We start from the raw sequence: 21,748 nt of genomic DNA, 5'->3' as shown, positions 1-21,748 counted from the left end.
GATTTTGATCGCGAAGACTAAAAGGCGTAGGGTGGCGGTTTATATATCATTGGTAAGTAGAGAAAGAGAGCTTCAAAATGATATGCATCTTTCCATAGTTACTGCACTGCTCAGAGTCCCTTTAAGTGCAAGAAGTGAGTAGCAAATTAAGGTTTATGGCCACTTCCTGTGCGCATGAAATTTATCCAGGGTGAACTGATGTCTCCTTGGTAAAAAGCTATCGCTTTTGTGTGACTTCACTGTTGTCAGGTGACAAGTTGAATTGACTGTACACAGCAGGTAAGTAGCACTGGCAAGATAGCTGCTCCCAGAGAGAACAAACAGGTAGTAGAAATTTATTATGGCAAAAAAGTAACAGCGTAAGCATACTGCGACAACCATGATGCAGGCAATGTCCAATTTGATTAAAGTCTGTTTATTTGAATTGCTTTAAATGTTGCAAATCTTATTTGCATCGAGCTATAAAAAATTGCCTGTAATAGCCTCCAAGCGTTCTCACACTGGGAGGTAATCTTATCCTGTCAAAGGCTTGGCTGTCAGTTTCAGACCATCTGTTGGTTTCAGCGTAGAAGAGAGTAGTTTGATTATAGAAACGCCAGGTTCTTCCTGAAGAGATGAGTAAAGCCTTTTTCAGATGGGAGACTGAACTGCATGCTTGCTGAGCAGCTCAGCATCCCGTCTGCTGCAGGCCAGTTAAATTCAGAAGCAGCGGTTGTAACCCCACACGTGTCAAGAAGTGCAGCTAATGTAACATCTGAGCATGGCTGTGGCCACACTCAGCTCTGACTCTATGGGGCAAGCTACCTGTCTAGAGCCGGTACTGAGCACTAACAAGCGCTCTGCCCGTGCAGGGGAGCTGCTGACCACCTGTCAGTTTGCTGTGTGAAAGAGGCCTTACTGTTGTAACTAGAGAGTAGAAAGGCCCAGCCTGGTCTCTGGAGAAGATAAGAGACTAGTGAGAAACTGAGGATTTCTTTTACAAAAATGTAGCTTCATAACCCATTCAAAAGTATTAGAGAAGCACTGTAAAGAGGATGGATGACCACCCTAAGAGGGTTCTTTGAAGGTGCTGAGCAGAAACCTCCTCACACTACAGTGTGGGGACAGTAGCAATACAGGTGGTAGAGACACCTGTATGTATAAAGCTGTGAAAATAAGAGACGCAGGAGATAAGTAGTTTTCTTTTTGTTCTTGCTTAATCAGCACAGCATTACCACAGGTTATTTAGTCCTGCCTATAGGAAGCTGCACACACAAAAAAGCTCTGCTCATTACACTATACTTCCCAAAGCCTAGTGCACTAAGCTTTGGTTTCATCTTAAAATACACCTGAAATGAGAGGGATAAGGAGGCAGAAATATATTCTTTTTTTAAAATGGAAATTGCTTGCTGATCCTTTCCCTGAGCTTTTAAGCCTAAGGCCACATACACACATCAGACCATAGTCTTTTGAAAATGAAAGATCACAGACCAATTTTACCCCCTTCCCTGTAGTATGAGAGCCATACCTACACAGTGTTTTCTATGGAGCTGAACTCCACATCAGAAAAAAATATTTGCAAGATGCTGCACACACAGATGCTGTACAGACACAAAAAGATCAGTATCTGCAAAAGATCTGTTCCTGCCAAAAATCCATTCCTGCAAAATGCAATGATAGTCTATGGGATCTGCAGATCCTCATACACACGATTTAACTGACATTCATCTGCAGATCAGATCCACCAGGATGGATTTTCAGATCTGCTGATGATTGCTTGATCGGCAGATGAATGTCAGTTAAATCATGTGTGTATGATGATCTGCAGATCCCATAGACTATCATTGCATTTTGCAGGAATGGATTTTTGGGAGGAACAGATCTTTTGCAGATACTGATCTTTTGTGTCAGTACAGCATCTGTGTGTGCAGCATCTTGCAAAGATTTTTTTCTGATGTGGAGTTCAGCTCCATAGAAAAGACTGTGTAGAGTATGGCTCTCATACTACATGGAAGGGGGTAAGATTGGTCTGTGATCTTTCATTTTCCAAAGACTATAGTCTGATGTGTGTATGCACCTTTAGACTTGCACGAGCATACAGAACAGATGTTTGAGTGGATTTGCTGCATGCTTGTTTCAGAGACTACTGAAGCCATGAATATCAGCAAGACTGGCAGGCAGGTTCACAGTAAGCATTGTGTACCCTGTAACTGCAGAAACATGAGTAAGTGGTGCTTTACGATGCCGCATGCGGCTAAGCAACGTACCTGACCCACACTGTAGCATGGCAATGTACCACCTATGCATTGTTCAAAGTGGCTGTTATACCGCACCAATGTGAACATAGTCTAAAAGGAAATAAATATGCCAGCCTCCATATCCCTTCAGTTGTCCTTTAAGGAGCGGTGTCATGTGATAATGCTGATTGATTATTTAACTCGTCATTGGAAAGTAAACTCAAAAGCTGAACTTTCCATGCATGTTCAAGTGTGCTGCTTCTGCTCAAATCCAAAATCATCCTGATTCAGTTTAAAGCCCTCGGATGCGACAACTTTCACAGCCTAAGCTGCATTGCCCAGTCTTCTCCTCCCTGTGAGCATTAAACTGACAGGATATTGCATTGGAAATTCCCTTCAGCCTTGCTTTCTCTGCACTCAACTTAATTGATGTTGCTCACAGAAATATGAGCTGTCCTACACGTTAAAATGGAGTTGTTGCAGGGTGTAGGTTTAATTTAAAGTGAACCAGAAGTGCCTACATCTCCCCCACCAACCCCCCCCCCCCCCCCCCCCAAAAAAAAGAAAAATTAGTTCTGTACCTAGGTAGTGCTTTATACAAAGTACTGAAGAAGAAAGGCCAAGAACGTTTTTTTAAACAGATGAAGCATCGGGGTCACAGCAAAACATGCACTTGGAAGGTCTCACTTGATGCTTGCGCCTCCTTTTTCTGGACTGTACTGTCAAAGATCCAAGAACACAGATGAAAACAATTTGCAGCAATGAGAAAGACTCCGATTAGACCTACCGGTAATGGAGTTTCTGATTGTCATCCGGGACAACCCGAGATCCGGTCCCGCCCAGGATCTGGGGAAACACCAAATCAAGAAGTTTAAAAGCCCCCGCCCTCCCTCAATCCTCAGTGCGTCTGAAAGTAAGTAGCCTAGAAACACCAAGGTGAAGGAAGAACTAGACACCCCTAGTGCCTAAAGATTCCCTATGCTCCTAAATAGCAGAAAGGTGCCGGATAGGAAAGGGAAGGGTTATAGATGTTTGTCCCGGATGACAATCAGAAACTCCATTACCGGTAGGTCTAATCGGAGTCTTTCTCTAATTGTCATCCGGGACAACCCGAGAGATAGACAAGAAGTCTTTACTAAAGACTCACCTTAGGGAGGGACCACCGCCTGAAGCACCTTTCTGCCAAACGACTGGTCTTGTTGTGATAAAACATCCACTCTGTAATGCTTGATAAAGGTAGATGCATTTGACCATGTTGCCGCTTGACAAATCTGGTGAATGGTGGCTCCTGCCCTCTCCGCCCATGATGTGGATAAAGAGCGAGTTGAGTGAGCTTTAATGTTACTAGGAACGGGACTATCACTACTCTCATATGCTAAGGTAATGGTTTGTCTGATCCATCTGGCGATTGTTTGTCTGGACGCCTGCTGACCTGTATTCTTCCCTGAAAATAGGACCAATAGACTACTGGATTTCCTAAAGTCTCTAGATCTAGAAAGATAAACTAATAAAGATCTCCTAACGTCCAGACAGTGAAAAGATTCCTCTTTAACCCCCGCTGGCCTATCACAAAATGAGGGAAGAATGATCTCCTGAGACCTATGGAATTCCGATGTTACCTTAGGCAAATAAGAAGGGTCTAACCTGAGTCTTACACTATCAGGACAAATAATGAGGAATGGATCCTTGATGGATAATGCCTGAAGATCACCTAAACGTCTTGCCGACGTTATAGCAATCAAAAAAGCCAATTTCAGTGTTAGAAATTTTATATCAATCTTCTCTATGGGTTCAAAAGGATCTACTGTCAGTCTGTTCAGTACTAAAGACAGATCCCATTGAGGAAAATTTTTTTGACTTGGCTGGAGTTGACCTCTGTAAAGCTTTGAAAAAGTTCTTTACTAACTCCTCCTGCGCCAAATGTCTATCTAACAATATGGATAGGGCCGAGCACTGGACCTTGAGAGTGCTGGGAGCTAACTTCATTTCAAAACCGTCCTGGAGAAACTCCAGTACTGAACTGGTTAAATGCTGATGCCTCGCTTTAGCTTCACACCATGCTAAATAGACCCTCCAGACTTTGCGATAAATGCTTTGAGTTACAGGCTTCCTACATTTCATTAGAGTCTCGATAACTTTTTCTGACAGGCCCTTCTGTCTTAAGATTACCCTCTCAGGATCCAGGCTGCCAGTTTGAACAAATTTGGATTGGGATGGATTAGAGGTCCCTGGATCAATAGATCCGGACGGAGTGGGAGGGGCCATGGAGGTTGTGTTGTCATTTTCAATAATGTCGCATACCAAGGCCTTTTTGGCCATTGGGGTGCTATCAGAATTAGGCTCCCCCCTTCTCTTTGAAGTTTTAGAAGAGCTTGAGGAATTAAGACTGTGGGAGGGAAGGCATACCCCAGAACAAACCCCCAAGGAAGATTCAGCGCATCCAATCCCAGAGACTTGCTGCTTCTGTGAACGGAGAAAAAACTTTCCACCTTCGCATTCTTTGGGGATGCGAAAAGATCTATCTCTGGTACACCGAATTTCTCCACCAGACTCTGAAAAACTTCTGGATGGAGTTCCCATTCGGCCTGGTTTACTTGCTGGCGGCTTAAAAAGTCCGCCTCCACATTGAGAGACCCCTTTATGTGGATCGCTGATAAGGACAGAACGCGAGGTTCTGCCCAGGTCAGAATCTCTGAACAGAGAGCCATGAGATCGACTGACCTCGTTCCCCCCTGTTTTGCCAGATAAGCCACAGTTGTGACGTTGTCTGAAAATACTAGGACATGATTCCCCTGTATAAGCGACTGGAATGAAAGAAGGGCCTTCTGAACTGCCATCAACTCTCTGAAATTGGATGATTTTCTGCTGACCGCCTGAGGCCAACTCCCCTGAGCATGATTCCCCCTGGCTGTTGCGCCCCAACCCCAAGAACTTGCATCCGTAAAGATCTTTACTGGATCTATCTGTCTCCAGAATCGACCCTCGGTGAGATTGTGATTGTCCAACCACCAGAGTAGGCTGGATTTCACTGAGTCGGGAATAGGAATGAGTAGATCCAGGGAATCCTCTGATTTGTCCCAATTGGAAAGTAACAGGGATTGTAGCACTCTGCCGTGAGACTGAGCCCACGTCACTGCAGGGATCGACGCTGAAAATAGACCGAGGACTCTCATGATGTGGCGAAGAGAAGATCTCTCCTGAACCATCAGAGAATTTACCTCCGATTGGATTTTCAGGACTTTCTCTGGAGGGAGAAAGATCTTTCTTTCGATCGAATCTATTTTGTAGCCCAGAAACGTAATCTGCTGAACCGGCTGGAGCGCCGACTTGTCGAAATTGACAATCCATCCAGCCTGAGTCAGAGTCCTGATAACAATGTCCCGGTGTGAACACACCAGATCTATTGTCTCCGCAAAAACCAAAAGATCGTCTAGATATGGGACTATCGAGATTCCCTGGATCCTTAATTCCTTCATAATCTCTGCCAGGACCTTTGTGAATACTCGAGGGGCTGATGCTATCTCCGCGGGGGTTCGACTGAAAACTGAAGACGGTAGCCTTCTTTTATAATACGAAAAACAAAAGGATTGGGATTTAGCTTCTCCCATTCTAACCGAAAATAAATCAGCCTTCCCCCTACTGGTAAAACGTCATTTATTCTGCTTGGGAGGATTTGTCCTACCAAGGACAAACCCTCCTTTTCCCTTTCCTTTAGGAAAGGACCATTTCCTCTGCACATTCCTATTTCTTACCTGCTCCTCTCCCTGTTTCTTAGGAACAAAAGGTCTTTTAGGCCTGAGATTCCTCTTTTTATTAGGGAATTGTTTCCCTTTCTCTGCCGAACGGGCTAAAATATCCTCCAGACCTGATCCAAATAAAAGATTACCCTCGAAAGGTATAGAACAGAGTCTATTTCTGGATGTCTGGTCCCCCTCCCAGGTTTTCAGCCATATTGCCCGCCGAGCCGAGTTAATTAATGCTGTGGTACGCGCAGAAACTCGAATGAGTTCCGTGACTGCGTCGGCCAAAAAGGCCACCGCCTTAAGCACCACCGGCAAAGAGGCTGCATAATCTTTAAGAGGAACCCCCTTAGAGATTTGCTCAATGAGGTTATCCATCCAAATTTTCAAATTGCGCGAAATGCAAGTGGCTGAAATACCTGGAATGAAGCCAAAGGCTGCTGATTCCCAGGCCTTTTTAAGTAGGGAATCTACCTTCTTGTCCATTACATCCTTGAGGACACCCGAATCCTCAAACGATAAATCGGAATCTTTGGAGTATTTAGATAAGGAGGCATCTAGCTTAGGACATTTCGTCCATTTATCAATCTCTGATTGAGAAAAAGGAAACTTTCTTTTAGATGATTTGGGTATAAATAAAGGTTTTTCTGGGTTCTGCCATTGGGAGATAATAATTTCCTGCAGAGTTCTATGAATGGGGAATACTCTCCCTGTAGCCTGGCCCAGACCTGAGTATACCTGATCCTGAGGTGTAATCTCTGGAACCGCCTCTTTGATCTGTTCCGTGGAGTATACAGCCTTTAATAGTTCGGAAGATTCCTCAGGAGAAAAGAGAAATCTAGGAGCTCTTACTAAATCCTCTTTCCCCGAATCCCCGGAACCGGGTTGCTCCCCCTCCTCTAAAGAGACTGACCCCGAACCATCCTCCCCCTCCTCCTCTTCTTCTTCCTCCTCAGCCCCCAAAATATCCACTACGGATGTGGGCTGTAACCCAACCCCAGAGGGTATAGTAGAAGGGCCTGGCAGGGGATCAGAGGGGGGAGGAACAAAGGATTCCTTAAATTTATCTAAGGTTTCCTGCATATTCTTATTGACTACCTCCATGACTCCCTTCAACAAGTTAGAGGTCTCTGATGCCACAATAGAGTCTGTGCACGCCTGGCAAACATTTCTAGGGGCATCCGGAGGGATCTTAGTGTTACACAACCCACATCTTTTATACTTGGGCGGAACATTAGATTTAGGATCAGTCTTTGCCTGAAATAAAACATACAAAGAAACAGGCATATAACTGAAAAGTCATCCAAGGTGATATAGATATGCATACGAAACACATCACCCTCCACTGGAGGACTTACCACCCCTGACCCGGATGGCTGCGTCTGTGAGGAGGACTTGGCTGCCGGTACTGCCACCTCCGATTGCTGCTGCTGTTGTGGCGGCTGCGGCTGCTGATGCGACATGCTTCCTCTCCTACAGAACGCTCGGGGAGACGCCAGGAACACGCTGTTTTTCCCTTCCTGGTTCCCCGTGATCCTCCCCTCTAGTGGTCACCTGACGTCAGTGCGCGCTCCGCCTCCCTTGCGCCTGACGTCATCGCGGAAGTTGCCGAAGCCCGACGCCGGATACGCCTTGCAGAGCCGGCGTCAGGCGAGGAGAGGAAAGGCACGCCGACCTCCAAACACCACTCGGTCGCTGCCTTCTATGCGCAGAAGGGATTGCAGTTGAGCACCCACCTCCGCAAGCGCTTTCCACTGCCCGTCCCTCTGCTTCCAATAAAACACCCTCTGGTGAGTAATACAAAAATAACAAACTAACGGAGCTTGCTTCCAACAGGTGTTTCCGCTGCGGAAACACAGATGAACTGAGGATTGAGGGAGGGCGGGGGCTTTTAAACTTCTTGATTTGGTGTTTCCCCAGATCCTGGGCGGGACCGGATCTCGGGTTGTCCCGGATGACAATTAGAGAAAAGCAGATCCAGGCACAGTCAGTGATACCAACCGGTTTAATATAGAAAAGATTCCATGTACAGCATCCAAATTATAATCGTGCAAAGACGGGAAACATATTCAATAAAGATGGGGCAAGAGGAGAGCAGACAGGACATAGTTAGTGTTAAGGCTCCCCATCTCCTCGCCCCTACCATTGCCACGCAGGGATCCTCTGAACATATCCCACAAGAGCTTGTCAGATATGTTTTTGTGTACAAGTGCGCCGATACTGAACCTGTGCAGTAAGCTAAAGCTGCTCTCAATACCGTCCACACTCATTCACAAAGAGGAGCGTAGCTGTGAACTTTCAGAGGGTCCCAGGCAGCGGTGGTGGTCTCAGGGAGGATGTGGGAAGCCATTGGAAGATCCATATACTTCCCTCTTCTTTAGTATCAAACCAACTCTGGTAGAAGCGCTTTGAGTTGTAAAGTTTATCGGATATTTCAAACATCGCTTCTATCAACATATTGTGGAATGTATAAAACAGAGCAAAAACAAACTTCAGGATTAAGAGAAAGCAGATTTTAAGATAATCTGGTTTCACTGAAAGTTGAGTGATTTGATTTCAATAAATCATCCAAGTTTGCTCAATAAGAGTCCAAAACAAGTTAGTCTTTTAGAGCCAAGAGGGCATCAGAGCAAGTTCAGCTATTCCCAGCCGATAAGTGACATTGTTGTTCCTCCTCCTCACTTTCTTCCTCGCTTTCTGATTCCTCCTCACTGTCCTCATACTGGACACGATTGGTGTTGACAAACAGATCACTGTCATCTTCTGAATCCTCTTCTGACTTCTCTCCAGCTGGACGTTCTGCAGCTGCTTCTTTGTGACTGCAGGAGAAGAAGTTTGATAAAATGATTTTTTTTTTGTACGATAGTAACCAGACAGTAGTGGAATACAAAAAGAAATCACAACTTGACCAGCAAACAAGTTCATATTTGCTGTGTGACACTATATTCAGGCCCGGCCCTAGACTTTTTGCCACCTGAGGCAATCTTCAAAAAAAAAAAAAAAAAAAAAAAAAAAAAAAAAAAAAAAAAAAAAATCGCCAGCCCGAGTCTGCACTCCACTGACGTCACTTCCTGCTACACCACAGGAAGTGACGTCAGTGGAGCGCACGCTGGAACGAGGAAGAGGTGAGTGATCCCCGCCTGTTGCCTCTTACAATATAGCTGCAGCCAGCGACGTCACTTTTAAAGCTGGAGGGGAGCGGAGGACGGGGGACCCAGGCAAGGGAGGGGGGAGTCCAACCCCCCCTCCCCGCCGCTAGGCCCAATACCCCCTTCCTGCCCACTATCCCCTCCAGCTCGGGCGGCCCCCCCACACACACACGGATGGGTGGGTGCCGCCCCCCCCCAGAAGTGCCACCTGAGGCAAAAGTTTCACCCCGCCTCATGGGCGGGCCGGCCCTGACTATATTTAAAGTGAATGAGAACCCCTATTAAAAAAAAAAAGTCAGATAATTACTGTACGTAAGTAGAGGGAGGCTCTGGGTCCCATAGCATCTCCTCTCCCAGTCCCCGCTGTTGTCCTAGCTTCCCATAGCGGTATTCGACTGTTTCAGTCAAATACCATTGTCTCCCGGCCGAAGGGAGGCTTCGGAAATACTTCGGGAGCCCGAGTGCTCCCGAAGATGGGCCGCTCTACACTGCGCACGCGCCCTCTAACGCACTCGCGTGTGCGCCGCCTGTCTTCGGGAGGATTCGGCTCCCGAAGTCCCCTCGGCTGGGGATGTGAACGGAGGAGCCAGCGCAGCCCCGAGAGCACCGTGAGAGGAGAGGGAAGGCTCATTAGGGCCGACCCTTCCCTCTCCGTGAGTATCTGACTTTTTTTTTTATTTAAATAAGGGTTCCCATTAGCTTTAAAGTGGAACCAAACTCTTACACAGCACACAATGAAAGGTCTTTATTCCACATACAGTTGCTGGAGACATCCACTGCTCTGTGTTCATTTAGCCAGATCAAATTGTAGAATTAGGTCTTGGCAGAGCTTCTGCGGTCTATTCATAGCTGCTAAGGCAGCTTTACACGTACAGAAACACTGAGGATCAACCCCCTTCAGTGCACCCTGCAAAGTGAAACCATATTCTAAATTTCAGGGGGGTGGGGGCGGGTGTTAGGATTTTCATAAATAATATTTTTTTTTTTGTCCCAAAAGGTTATCATGCTGTGGCTAATTTAGAGCAGAAAGGAAATTCTGAGTTTAGTTCCACTTTACCCCCAGCCGTACGGATTTCTCCATCCCTTTTTCCATCCTTTTACCACCAGGGACGGAGAAATCCGTACTTCCCACGCTCCCATGCGCGCACTCCCGCTCTTATGCACGCTGCCGCCCGCCTGGAGATCAATGAACAGGAAAAAACATTCCCGTTCGTTGATCTAAACCCCGCAATGATCCGGAGCCTCTATGAGAAGCAGCGCGATCATTGTGAAGGGGAAAAAAAAAACAAATAAAAAAAACAGCCTCATAGCACTTCCTGCAAGCGTTCGCATAAACAAAATGTTACTGTGGCCATCTTGTGGCCAAATAGTATAACTACACCCTAAAGCATTTTTCACATAATAATAATAATAATTTGTATTATTTAGTATTTATATAGCGCCGACATATTACGCAGCGCTGTACAGTGTATATATATATATATCTTGTCACTAACTGTCCCTCAAAGGAGCTCACAATCTAATCCCTACCATTGCCATATGTCTATATTATGTAGTGTAAGTACTGTAGTCTAGGGCCAATTTTTTAGGGGTAGCCAATTAACTTATCCGTATGTTTTTGGAATGTGGGAGGAAACCGGAGTGCCCGGAGGAAACCCACGCAGACACGGAGAGAACATACAAACTCTTTGCAGATAGTGCCCTGGCTGGGATTCGAACCAGGGACCCAGCGCTGCAAGGCGAGAGAGCTAACCACTACGCCACCGTTTTATACACAAAAATTACTCATTACCTCCCACACTCCCCAATTTTTTTTTTTTTTTGTAATTAAAAAAAAAAAAAAAAAATTACAATAAAAAAAAAAAAAAAAGCCATAAATAAATAGTTACCTTAGGGACTGAACTCTTTAAATATTTATATCAAGAGGGTATAACACTGTTACATTATAAACTACAGGCTTGTAATTAGGGATGGACGCAAAACTGAAAATGCACCTTTATTTCCAAATAAAATATTGGCGCCAAACGTGATAGGGACATAATTTAAACGGTTTTATAACCGGGACAAATGGGCAAATACATTTCATGGGTTTTAATTACAGTAGCATGCATTATTTAAAAACTATAAAGGCCGAAAACTGAAAAATAATGAATTTTCCCACATTTTCCCATTAAAACATATTTAGAATAAAATCATTCTTGGCATAATGTCCCACCTAAAGAAAGCCTAATTGGTGGTGGAAAAAACAAGATATAGTTCATTTCATTGTGATAAGTAATGCTAAAGTTATAGACGAATGAATGGAAGGAGCGCTGAAAGGTGAAAATTGCTCTGGTGCTCAAGGGGTAAAACCCCTCAGTGGTGAAGTGGTTAACCACTTGCCGACCATGCACTCATAACGCGCGCCTGCAAAGTGGTAGCGGCGGCAGGCTAATTAATCAGGAAACAGCGGCTGCTTCCTGTCAATTCACGGCGGGGGGCTCCGTGAATAGCCTGCGGGCCGCCGATCGCGGCTCGCAGGCTAAATGTAAACACAAGCGGAAATAATCCGCTTTGTTTACATTTGTACAACGCTGCTAACAGTAGCAGCGTTGTACCAGATCAGCGATCCCTGGCCAATCAGCGGCCGGGGATCGCTGTCACATGACAGGCAGGAGCCTGTTAGAGGCTGCACAGGACAGATCCGTTCCTGTGCAGCCTCCGATCTCCGGGGAAGGGAGGGAGGAGAGGGAGAGGGGGAATCCTGCGGGGGAGGGGGCTTTGAGGTGCCCCCCCCGCCAGCCACACGCAGGCAGGAGCGATCAGACCCCCCCCCCCAGCACATAATCCCCCTAGTGGGGAAAAAAGGGGGGGCGATCTGGTCGCTCTGCCTGGTATTTGATCTGTGCTGGGGGCTGTAGAGCCCACCCAGCACAGATCAGCGAAATCAGCGCTGGTCCTTAAGGGGGGGGGGGGGTAAAGGCTGAGTCCTGAAGTGGTTAAAGGGAACCTGAAGCAAGAGGAATATGGAGGCTGACATTTAATTTTAAACTATACCAGTTTCCTGGCAGTCCTGCTGATGCTCTACCCCTAATACTTTTAGCTACAGACCGTAAACAAGCATATGCAGATCAGATGTTTCTGACATAAATCTGAATGAATTAGCCACATGCTTGCTTTGTGTGATTCAGACACTATTGCAACCAAATAAGACCAGTATAATGCCAGGCAACTGGTATTATTTAAAAAGAAATGAATATGTGAGCTTCCATATTCCTCTTACGTCATGTTCCCTTTATCAAGTCAGCCTTTAAAGCAAACATTATTAGAGTGTAGGACACCTAAAGTGCTTCCTTCTTTAGAGAAACAGTGATTGTCCCAAACATGTCACACTAGTAAAGCCCAACAAAAACCGAAACTGAACCAGGGATATCTGGATAGTCATGTTAAATAGCGTAAATTATTAGTACTACTGGAACTGAAATTCTTAAACTGATACATTCTTTGTGTAGCTGTGCAGAAGAGCAGGTTATTTCCTCGCGTAGACAGGGCTCATTCACATTAGAGGCGTTCTCTGCCTTTTTTCTACCGCAGGCGATTTCTAAAATTGCCCACAAAAACGCTTGTGCAATGAATATGAGAAAGTGCATATCAGCGCGGTTCATGCGCTGTGCGTTCAGCAAAGCAGTGCCTGTACCATTTTTGGGGCGTTTTTTACTATATGGAAAGTATAGGAAGAGTGGTAAACACTCACAAAACCGCTTTATGCGATGATTGCGTTCGTGTTTTTGAGAATAAATACATTGTATTGTTTTCCAGCTGGAAGAGTTCACTTCCTGACTTACGTCAGGGAGCGAATTACAAAACCGCTCTGGAAAAGCGCTTACCAGAAACGCAGTGCTCAGTGGAGCACCAGGTTTGCGATTTCAATTTTAGGTGTGAATGAGGCCTTATACTGTAATTAGTGTTGGGCGAACACCTGGATGTTCGGGTTCACGAACGTTCGCCGAACATGGCCGCGATGTTCGGGTGTTCGCGCCGAACTCCGAACATAATGGAAGTCAATAGGGACCCGAACTTTCGTGCTTTGTAAAGCCTCCTTACATGCTACATACCCCAAATTTACAGGGTATGTGCACCTTGGGAGTGGGTACAAGAGGGAAAAAAATTTAGCAAAAAGAGCTTATAGTTTTTGAGAAAATCGATTTTAAAGTTTCAAAGGGAAAACTGTCTTTTAAATGCAGGAAATGTCGGTTTTCTTTGCACAGGTAGCATGCTTTTTGCCGCCATGCAGTCATAAATGTAATAAAGATAAGAGGTTCCATAAACAGGGACCGGCAACGCTACACCAGCAGCAGCACACGTGATGGAACAGAAGGAGGCGCAGGAGGAGAAGGCCACGCTTTGAGACACAACAACCCAGGCCTTGCATGAGGACAAGAAGAAGCGTGCGGATAGCATGCTTTTTGCCGCCATGCAGTCATAAATGTAATAAAGATAAGAGGTTCAATAAACAGGGCCCGGAAACGCTAACCCATCACAGATGGTCATTGTTCATGTTACTTGGTTGGGGTCCAGGAGTGTAGCATAGTCGTTTCCAATCCAGGATTGATTCATTTTAATTTGAGTCAGACGGTCTGCATTTTCTGTGGAGAGGCGGATACGCCGATCTGTGACGATGCCTCCGGCAGCACTGAAACAGCGTTCCGACATAACGCTGGCTGCCGGGCAAGCCAGCACCTCTATTGCGTACATTGCCAGTTCGTGCCAGGTGTCTAGCTTCGATACCCAATAGTTGAAGGGTGCAGATGGATTGTTCAACACAGCTACGCCATCTGACATGTAGTCCTTGACCATCTTCTCCAGGCGATCGGTGTTGGAGGTGGATCTGCACGCTTGCTGTTCTGTGGGCTGCTGCATGAGTGTCAGAAAATTTTCCCACTCCAAGCACACTGCCGATACCATTCCCTTTGGGGCACTAGCTGCGGCTTGTGTTGTTTGCTGCCCTCCTGGTCGTCCTGTGTTTGCGGAAGTCAGTCTGTCGGCGTACAACTGGCTAGAGGAGGGGGAGGATGTCAATCTCCTCTCAAAAGTCTCCACAAGGGCCTGCTGGTATTCTTCCATTTTGACCTGTCTGACTCTTTTTTCAAGCAGTTTTGGAACATTGTGTTTGTACCGTGGATCCAGAAGGGTATAAACCCAGTAATTGGTGTTGTCCAGAATGCGCACAATGCGTGGGTCGCGTTCAATGCAGTCTAGCATGAATTGAGCCATGTGTGCCAGAGTCCTGCCAGAATCCTCCTCATCCTCTTGTGAGCGTTGTGATAGTTGTTGTGATGCATCATAGTCGCCACCTTCTTCCTGGTCTGCTTCTGCTGACCATTCTCGCTGAATTGTGGAAGTCCAACGTGCACCGCTCTGGCCCTCATCAGTGGTGGCATGAAATTCCTGCTCCAACTCCAGCTGTTCCTCCTCCTCTTCTTCGTCATAGCTGCTGGGGCCAGCGTTTCCTGAGGCGGATGGCCTGATGTTGGTACCATCACGCTGATTGATTGATTGTTTTCTCCTTCAGATTCCCCCAGTTGCATCATGACAGCTGTTTCCTTGATTTTCCACATTGACTTCTTCAGTAAACACAGCAGTGGTATGGTAATGCTGACTGAAGAGTTGTCACTGCTCACAAGCAACGTGGATTGCTCAAAATTTTGGAGGACTTGGCAGAGGTCCAACATGTTGGCCCAATCGGATCCACAGAAGCTTGGCAGCTGTCTGGATGCGCCTCGGTACTGCACCGTCATGTACTGGACCACTGCACTCTTCTGCTCGCAAAAGCGGGCTAGCATGTGCAGCGTAGAATACCAGCGCGTAGGGAAATCACACAGCAAACGATGGTGGGGGAGATTGAAGCGCTCCTGCATCTTGGCGAGTGCCCCCGAAGCAGTACTGGAATTTCTGCAATGTTTGGCCACTCGTCGCACCTTCAACAGAAGATCAGCCACGCCTGGGTATGTCCTCAGGAACCGCAGAACTACTAGGTTCATCACGTGCGCCAGGCAAGGGATGTGTGTCAGCTTAGCCAACCTTAAAGCGCGAATGAGATTACTCCCATTATTACACACAACCATGCCCGGTTTCAGGTCCAGCGGTGCCAGCCACAAATCCGTCTGTTCCTTTATTCCCCTCCAAATTTCCTCCCCTGTGTGCTGCTTATCCCCAAGGCAGATCAGCTTCAGCAACGCTTGCTGACGCATGCCAACAGCTGTGCTGCACTGCTTCCACGATCCTACTGCTGCTGGGTTAGCGTGTCCGGATGAGGTACAGCTTTGAGATGCGTTGGAGGAGAAGGAGTCAGAGAGGTAGGTGCTGCTGTTGTTATCCAGTGGGAGGGACGGCGGTGCAGCTGTTTGCGGCGTGGGCAACACCCGCGCCGTAGCAGGTGAGGAATCGCTGCCAGGCTCCACAGGGTTCACCCAGTGCGCGGTAAGGGAGATGTATCGACCCTGGCCGAACGCACTCGTCCAGGTGTTAGTGGTGAGGTGAACCTTGCAGGCAACGGCATTCTTCAAGCTTCGGGTTATTTTGCTGACCACGTGCTCATGCAACTCAGGCACTGCAGAGCGTGCAAAGTGGTAGCGGCTGGGAACCACGTAACGTGGGATGGCCACTGACATCATGCCCTTGAAGCTGTTTGTCTCCACCACTCGATATGGCAGCATTTCGCAGGCCAGAAGCTTGGCTATGCTGGCTGTTAGTGCCACGGCCCGGGGGTCATTTGCTGGCAATTTCCTCTTGCGCTCAAGCATCTCCGAGACAGACAACTGAACCGTAGGGCTGCACACTGAACGGCTGTTGGTTGTTGTGTTTGATGACTGGGAGACCTCAAGAGCACTATTCCGGAAAGTGACAGTGTCAGCGTCGTCTGAGGTTTGTGAATGTTGTTGTGAACCACGCAATGGCTGGGCTACTGCTGCTGCTGAGGAGGGTCTGGTGGTGAGTCTGGTGACCCCAAGGGAGGCAGTGTTGCTGCTGGTACCCTGTCCTTGCGGCCACAGAGTGGGATGTTTGGATACCATGTGGCGGGTAATGCTGGTGGTGGAGAGGTTGTTAATATGTTTCCCCCTGCTCAGGCGGGTCTTGCACACCTTGCAAATCACCATGGTACCATCCTCACTGCAGACTTCAAAGAAAGGCCAGACTTTGGAGCACCTGCCTTGCTGGCGATTTCTGTTTGCGCCTCTTTTTTGTCTCACGTGAACTACCACGCTTGTGGTGCCTGAAATTTCGCGCCGCCTACCTTGTGGCACAAGTCGAACTCGTGCAGCAGTGGGTTCTTCAACAGACTCATCTGTGCTGCTGCTACGACGGCGATGTTCTCCTTCACATACAAAATCTGGGTCTCTGTCAACATTGTCCATACCCTCCTCCTCCTCTTCCATCTCCTCAAACTCGTCATATGTGATTGTGGGCCGCCGCCGTGGAGTAGAGCTCCCCACAACAACCTCTGCGCAGCACACTCCAACGTCGTCTTCAAGATCTTCTCGGCCGACCTCCTGCAATTGAAACCCTTCCTGCCCAACTTGCTCTGGGATTTGGGTTTCCGAGTCCTCCTCGGACTCGCCTTGCATTTCAGTGCGCGGTACATTTCCCACAGTCAATGGTTGTGAATCCGGGCACAAAATTTCTGGCAGTTCCATTGACCTTTGAAAGGTGGAAGTTTGTTGGGCTGGGAATAGCTCCTGCGAATACCCCATTGTGTCCTGAGGAAATTCTTCGGACTGGTTATTTGGCAGTTGTGTGCGTGGTGTCGCTGCCGGTTGTGTCTGCTTTGTCCCCACTGGCTCCTTGTAACTGGCTGAGGACTCGGACCTCGTGCGTGATGTGCTGGTGCTGCTTAACCCACTGCTGGATGCTTGAGAGGTCATCCAATTAATTATCTGGTCCTGTTCTTTAAGATTTGTGAGGGTTGATTTCCTGGACAACATGGGCGGTATTGAGTGGGTTTTCTTCGGTGCTCCACTGTGGCCTGTACGTGAACCGTCAGGGGGAACACCTCTTCCCTTGCCCCCCCTCTTTCACAGGATTTCTTCTTTATTTCACTTATCCGTAAAAGTACACGCTGACTGGCAGCAGTACAGTGGCAGTACAGAAATGCTATACAGTGGCGGGTGAGCGGTGTACTACTATTCCCAGCAGCGACACAGAGCACAATGCTATACAGTGGTGGGTGAGCGATGTACTACTGTTCCCAGCAGAGACACAGAGTGGCAATAAACACAATGCTATATAGTGTGGCTGAGCGGTGTACTACTATTCCCAGCAGCGACACAGAGCACAATGCTATACAGGGTGAGCGGTGTACTACTGTTCCCAGCAGAGACACAGAGTGGCAGTAAACAATGCTATATAGTGTGGGTGAGCGGTGTACTACTATTCCCAGCAGCGACACAGAGCACAATGCTATACAGGGTGAGCGGTGTACTACTGTTCCCAGCAGACACACAGAGTGGCAGTAAACACAATGCTATATAGTGTGGCTGAGCGGTGTACTACTATTCCCAGCAGCGACACAATGACCGGGGGACCCTGGCTAGCCTGGCTGGAGAGAGAACTACCCTGCCTGCCTACCCAAAGCTAAACCCACAGACAAATGGCGGAGAAATGACGTGGATCGGGTATTTATTTACCCGAACCACGTGACCCGTTCGGCCAATCAGAGCGCGTTCGGGTCCGAACCACGTGACCCGTTCGGCCAATCAGAGCGTTAGCCGAACGTTCGGGTAACGGTCGGCCATGCTCTCTTAGTTCGGCCATATGGCCGAACAGTTTGGCCAAATAACTTCGAACATCACCCGAACAGGGTGATGTTCTGCAGAACCCGAACAGTGGCGAACACTGTTCGCCCAACACTAACTGTAATGCAGGGATTCTGGAAAATATAGTCAGGTCTGTTTTGTGTGTCACATGACCTGTCAGCAAATACTTTATAGAGGAAAGCAAGATGTACTTGAGCTCTAAGCACACTTGGCCCATAAAATAGGCTTTGTCCACCACTTTGTTTCTCTACACTGTTTATATTCAAATAACCATAGTTTAATATAATGAACATAGATTTCCCATATATAGGGAACAATAAGAAAGAGGCACCCGGAGATCTGGTGTTGGAAAAAATCCCTAGAGTAGATGATATGGTTACAAATCTTAGGGTTGCCATAGAGAGAAACTACTTTAGAGCTTCGGGGGAAAAGTGTACACTGGAATGAAATGCCATACAGCAAAAGTGGACAGACAATGAAAATAGAAAATACATTCTCTTGATAATCCAGAGTAACATCCTTAAAGGGGCACTATGGAGAAATGACTGCTTATAATATTTAATATAAAATTGTATTGTGGTTGAAAAAAAGTCAGTTTCAGTATTACTTAACCCTTAAATCAGTGATTGAGTCATGTCGGCAGAGAAACATAAATATAAATATATTATATATATATATATATATATATATATATATATATATATATATATATATATATATATATATATATATATATATATATATATATATATATATATATATATATATATATATATATATATTATTGCTGATCTCAAGCGGCCTTCCTAGGACTTCAACTGCTCATTTCCCTGTGCCCATATTGCACCCTGAGCCTACTCCTGACATGCAACACTTGGGACCTTCAAGCAACCCCTATTCCACTGAACTACCCCCTCCCATATCCATGTGTCACCTCTGACTCCAGTAGTGCTCAGAGGAGTGATTAGCCCATCATCCCTACTTGACCTCCTTATTTTACTTCCAGCTTGCCTAGTGAGCCATGCAGTTGCTGGATTTAATACCATTTGGTGTAGGTAAAGTAACAGATTTTCTTTTTTCACTTTCCCTGGAGCATGGTCACATGATTATGCCTCCAAACGCTGCTGAGTGCTGGGAGGAGTCCAGTATAAACAGAAGGACAACTTCTCACCCAGCATGCATCTCAGTCAGCAGCTTTCTATAGGCATAATCATGTGACCACAGTCCAGAGGAAATTGAGGCATTCTCACTTCCAAATAACTGTCACACAACTTGAACGGACACATTTTATGGTATATAAAGAGTAAGGGCATTCAGTCTAGACACCGCAGAGACTGCAGTTCCACTGTAAATTGGTGACTGGTTCACTTCAAGTTTGTATGCATATATAATAATAATAATAATAATAATAATAATGTCTTACCAGGCCTTTTCCTTAGTAACATTTTCTATCTCTTTTATGAACACTGCTGGCCTGATATAAAAGAATAAAAAATATATACATAAGAGTGAAAGCAGACACATTAAAAAAAAACCAAAAAAAAAAAAACATGTAAGATCTGCAGCTTAAAGGACAACTGTAGTGAGTTATGCGGAGGCTGCCATAATTATTTCCTTTTAAAGGGAACCTAAGCTGAGAATGATATGTATTTTTCCTTTTAAAATAATACCAGTTGCATAGGAGTATCAGCGCCAAGGAAACAAAGCGGCCGCTGCTGAGAGAAGAACAATGTCCAGAGTTCACAAACAGGTAAATTATATATGATCAGCGCAGAGTCCAAAAACAGAAGACGAGTCTTCAACAAAGAATAAGAGAAGGCAAATCTCCACCACAATAAATATTGGGGTCACAGCACAGCTCTGCAATCATGGATACTCAAAAAAAGGAAAGAGGCTTACCAGCTGGTGACGACCCACATTATAAGGTTGTATCAACGATTTGGTAGGACATCAGGAGGCAACAGTCTGTCCAGGATCCACCAATTCAGCAATGATTCCTCTCACGAATGGATATCAGTAAACATCATAAAAAACAAACAAACGGCAACTCTAAGTGTAAACCGTTTACTATAGCGCTTTCTTAGTAAAAACAGCATTAAAACAAAACTTACATACGGGGCCCATGCAATGGGAACCCCGAGAAAGTTGCACACGTGTATGGGTCAGCAGTAAAGGACAGTATAAAGGCGGCACTGTTTTTATGGTGGATCCTGGACAGACCGTTGCTTCCTGATGTCCTACCAAATCGTTGATACAATCTTATAATGTGGGTTGTCACCAGCTGGTAAGCCTCTTTCCTTTTTGGGGGGGTATCCATGAATGCAGAGCTGTGCTGTGACCCCAATATTTATTGTGGTGGAGATTTGCCTTCTCTTATTCTTTGTTGAAGACTCGTCTTCTGTTTTTGGACTCTGCGCTGATCATACATAATAAGATCTTTAGCATAAGGTTCAATGCCGCCTCCAGTGATTATACAAGATAATAATGTTACCAGAGCCCTTCTTTCTGTAAAAGCCGTTGATGATCTTTATAGATGATGAAGGCGATCTCCGCTTTCACCTTTTCGCCTTCAATAATGGGATCAACAATGACAAAATCACCTATGAGAGAAAAATACAGTGTGAAGATTATGTGGTTACAAAGTAATGAGCTAAAGCAATCAATTCTCCAAGCATTACTCACTCCATGGGCTTTCAAAATATCTGACAGATCCACAGGAAAGGTACAGAACACACATGCCTGTCCTTACACTGCAAGGGATTATTGGCATTCAGGGCTGGTGCACACCGAGCGGCTTTTTCAGCGTTTCTGCAGCCGCTTGCGGCTGCGGATCCGCTTGGTCAATGTATCTCAATGGGGTGGTGCACTCCAGAGTGGGAGGCATTTTGCAGAAACGAAAAAATGCCTGGGTGAGGCATTTTTTGGATTTCGGATGCGTTTCTGCCTCAATGTTAAGTATAGGAAAAACGCAAACCGCTCTGAAAAACGCCTGTTCAGAGCGGTTTTGCCTGCGTTTTTGTTACAGAAGCTGTTCAGTAACAGCTTTACTGTAACAATATATGAAATCTACTATACTGAAAACCGCAGCAGCAATCCGCAAAACGCCCTAGAAAAATAAAAAAAAAGCGTTTCAAAATCTGCTAGGATTTTGCGGATCTGCTAGCGGTTTTTGGTGTGCACCGGCCCTCAGTGACACAAAAAAATGAAATCTTAGGATTGTACAAAGTCCACTGTTCCCACTGAGGACACTTCATACTACAAGCCTGTCACTGGTTGGATTTGTGAAAACCCTGAGCAGCATTTTGTGGTGCCAAATAGTGATATCACCTTCATAGGGGTCAATGGGAAATATACTGTCAGCACCAATGACATCATTAACCGCTTCAATACCACGGTAATTAACATCCATGCCCCGTTTAGGACCTGTTATCCCTGCCAGGGCTTAGATTTCAATTAGAGCACCGCACACTACTGCTGCTTTCCTGTCGCTGCAGCCCACTCGCTCTGCTGTCAGTATGACAGCAGAGTTCAACGAGCCGGTCAGGAGCAGATTTCATTGGCTCTTGACCCTGTGATCGGCTGTGATTGGCTCACAGTGATCACAGGGTCAGGAGCCAATGAAGTCGCCTCCTGACGGGCTCCCAGAGCTCTGCAGCGACAGGAGAGCGGTGTGAATAACAAGAGAGATGGGTCTATGCAGCGTGAAGTCAATGAGTCCTGTGTCCTTAAGGGCCCTTTTCCACTAGCAGTCACTAGCGTTCGCGCTGAACGCTAGCGATTGCTGAATCGCAATTCCGCCGTTTTCCCGACGTTTGCGGCCGCAATTTTGCTATGCTATGCACTGCATACCA

General features: G+C 46.3%; 1 protein-coding gene across 3 annotated transcripts in view; it reads right to left on the bottom strand.

The window, feature by feature from the left end:
* Positions 1-7,943: 7,943 nt before the first annotated feature.
* Positions 7,944-21,748, bottom strand: part of EIF1AD (eukaryotic translation initiation factor 1A domain containing) — a 30,608-nt gene continuing 16,803 nt past the window's right edge. For 2 of the 3 annotated variants that reach the window (XM_068260256.1, XM_068260255.1), the window contains 3 exons: positions 20,389-20,497; positions 19,321-19,371; positions 7,944-8,775 (listed from right to left, as the gene is read on the bottom strand). In XM_068260256.1, the coding sequence (XP_068116357.1) occupies positions 8,592-8,775; positions 19,321-19,371; positions 20,389-20,497 (344 nt within the window). In that variant the 3' untranslated portion in view covers positions 7,944-8,591. The remainder of the gene's footprint in view (positions 8,776-19,320; positions 19,372-20,388; positions 20,498-21,748) is intronic. The other variant, XM_068260257.1, reaches the window with a different exon arrangement.

The sequence above is a fragment of the Hyperolius riggenbachi genome, chromosome 11, assembly GCF_040937935.1.
Source record: "Hyperolius riggenbachi isolate aHypRig1 chromosome 11, aHypRig1.pri, whole genome shotgun sequence".
Lineage (NCBI taxonomy): Eukaryota > Metazoa > Chordata > Amphibia > Anura > Hyperoliidae > Hyperolius > Hyperolius riggenbachi.
The sequence above is the reverse complement of the archived record's forward strand: the minus strand, read 5'-3'. Positions and strand labels throughout refer to the sequence as shown.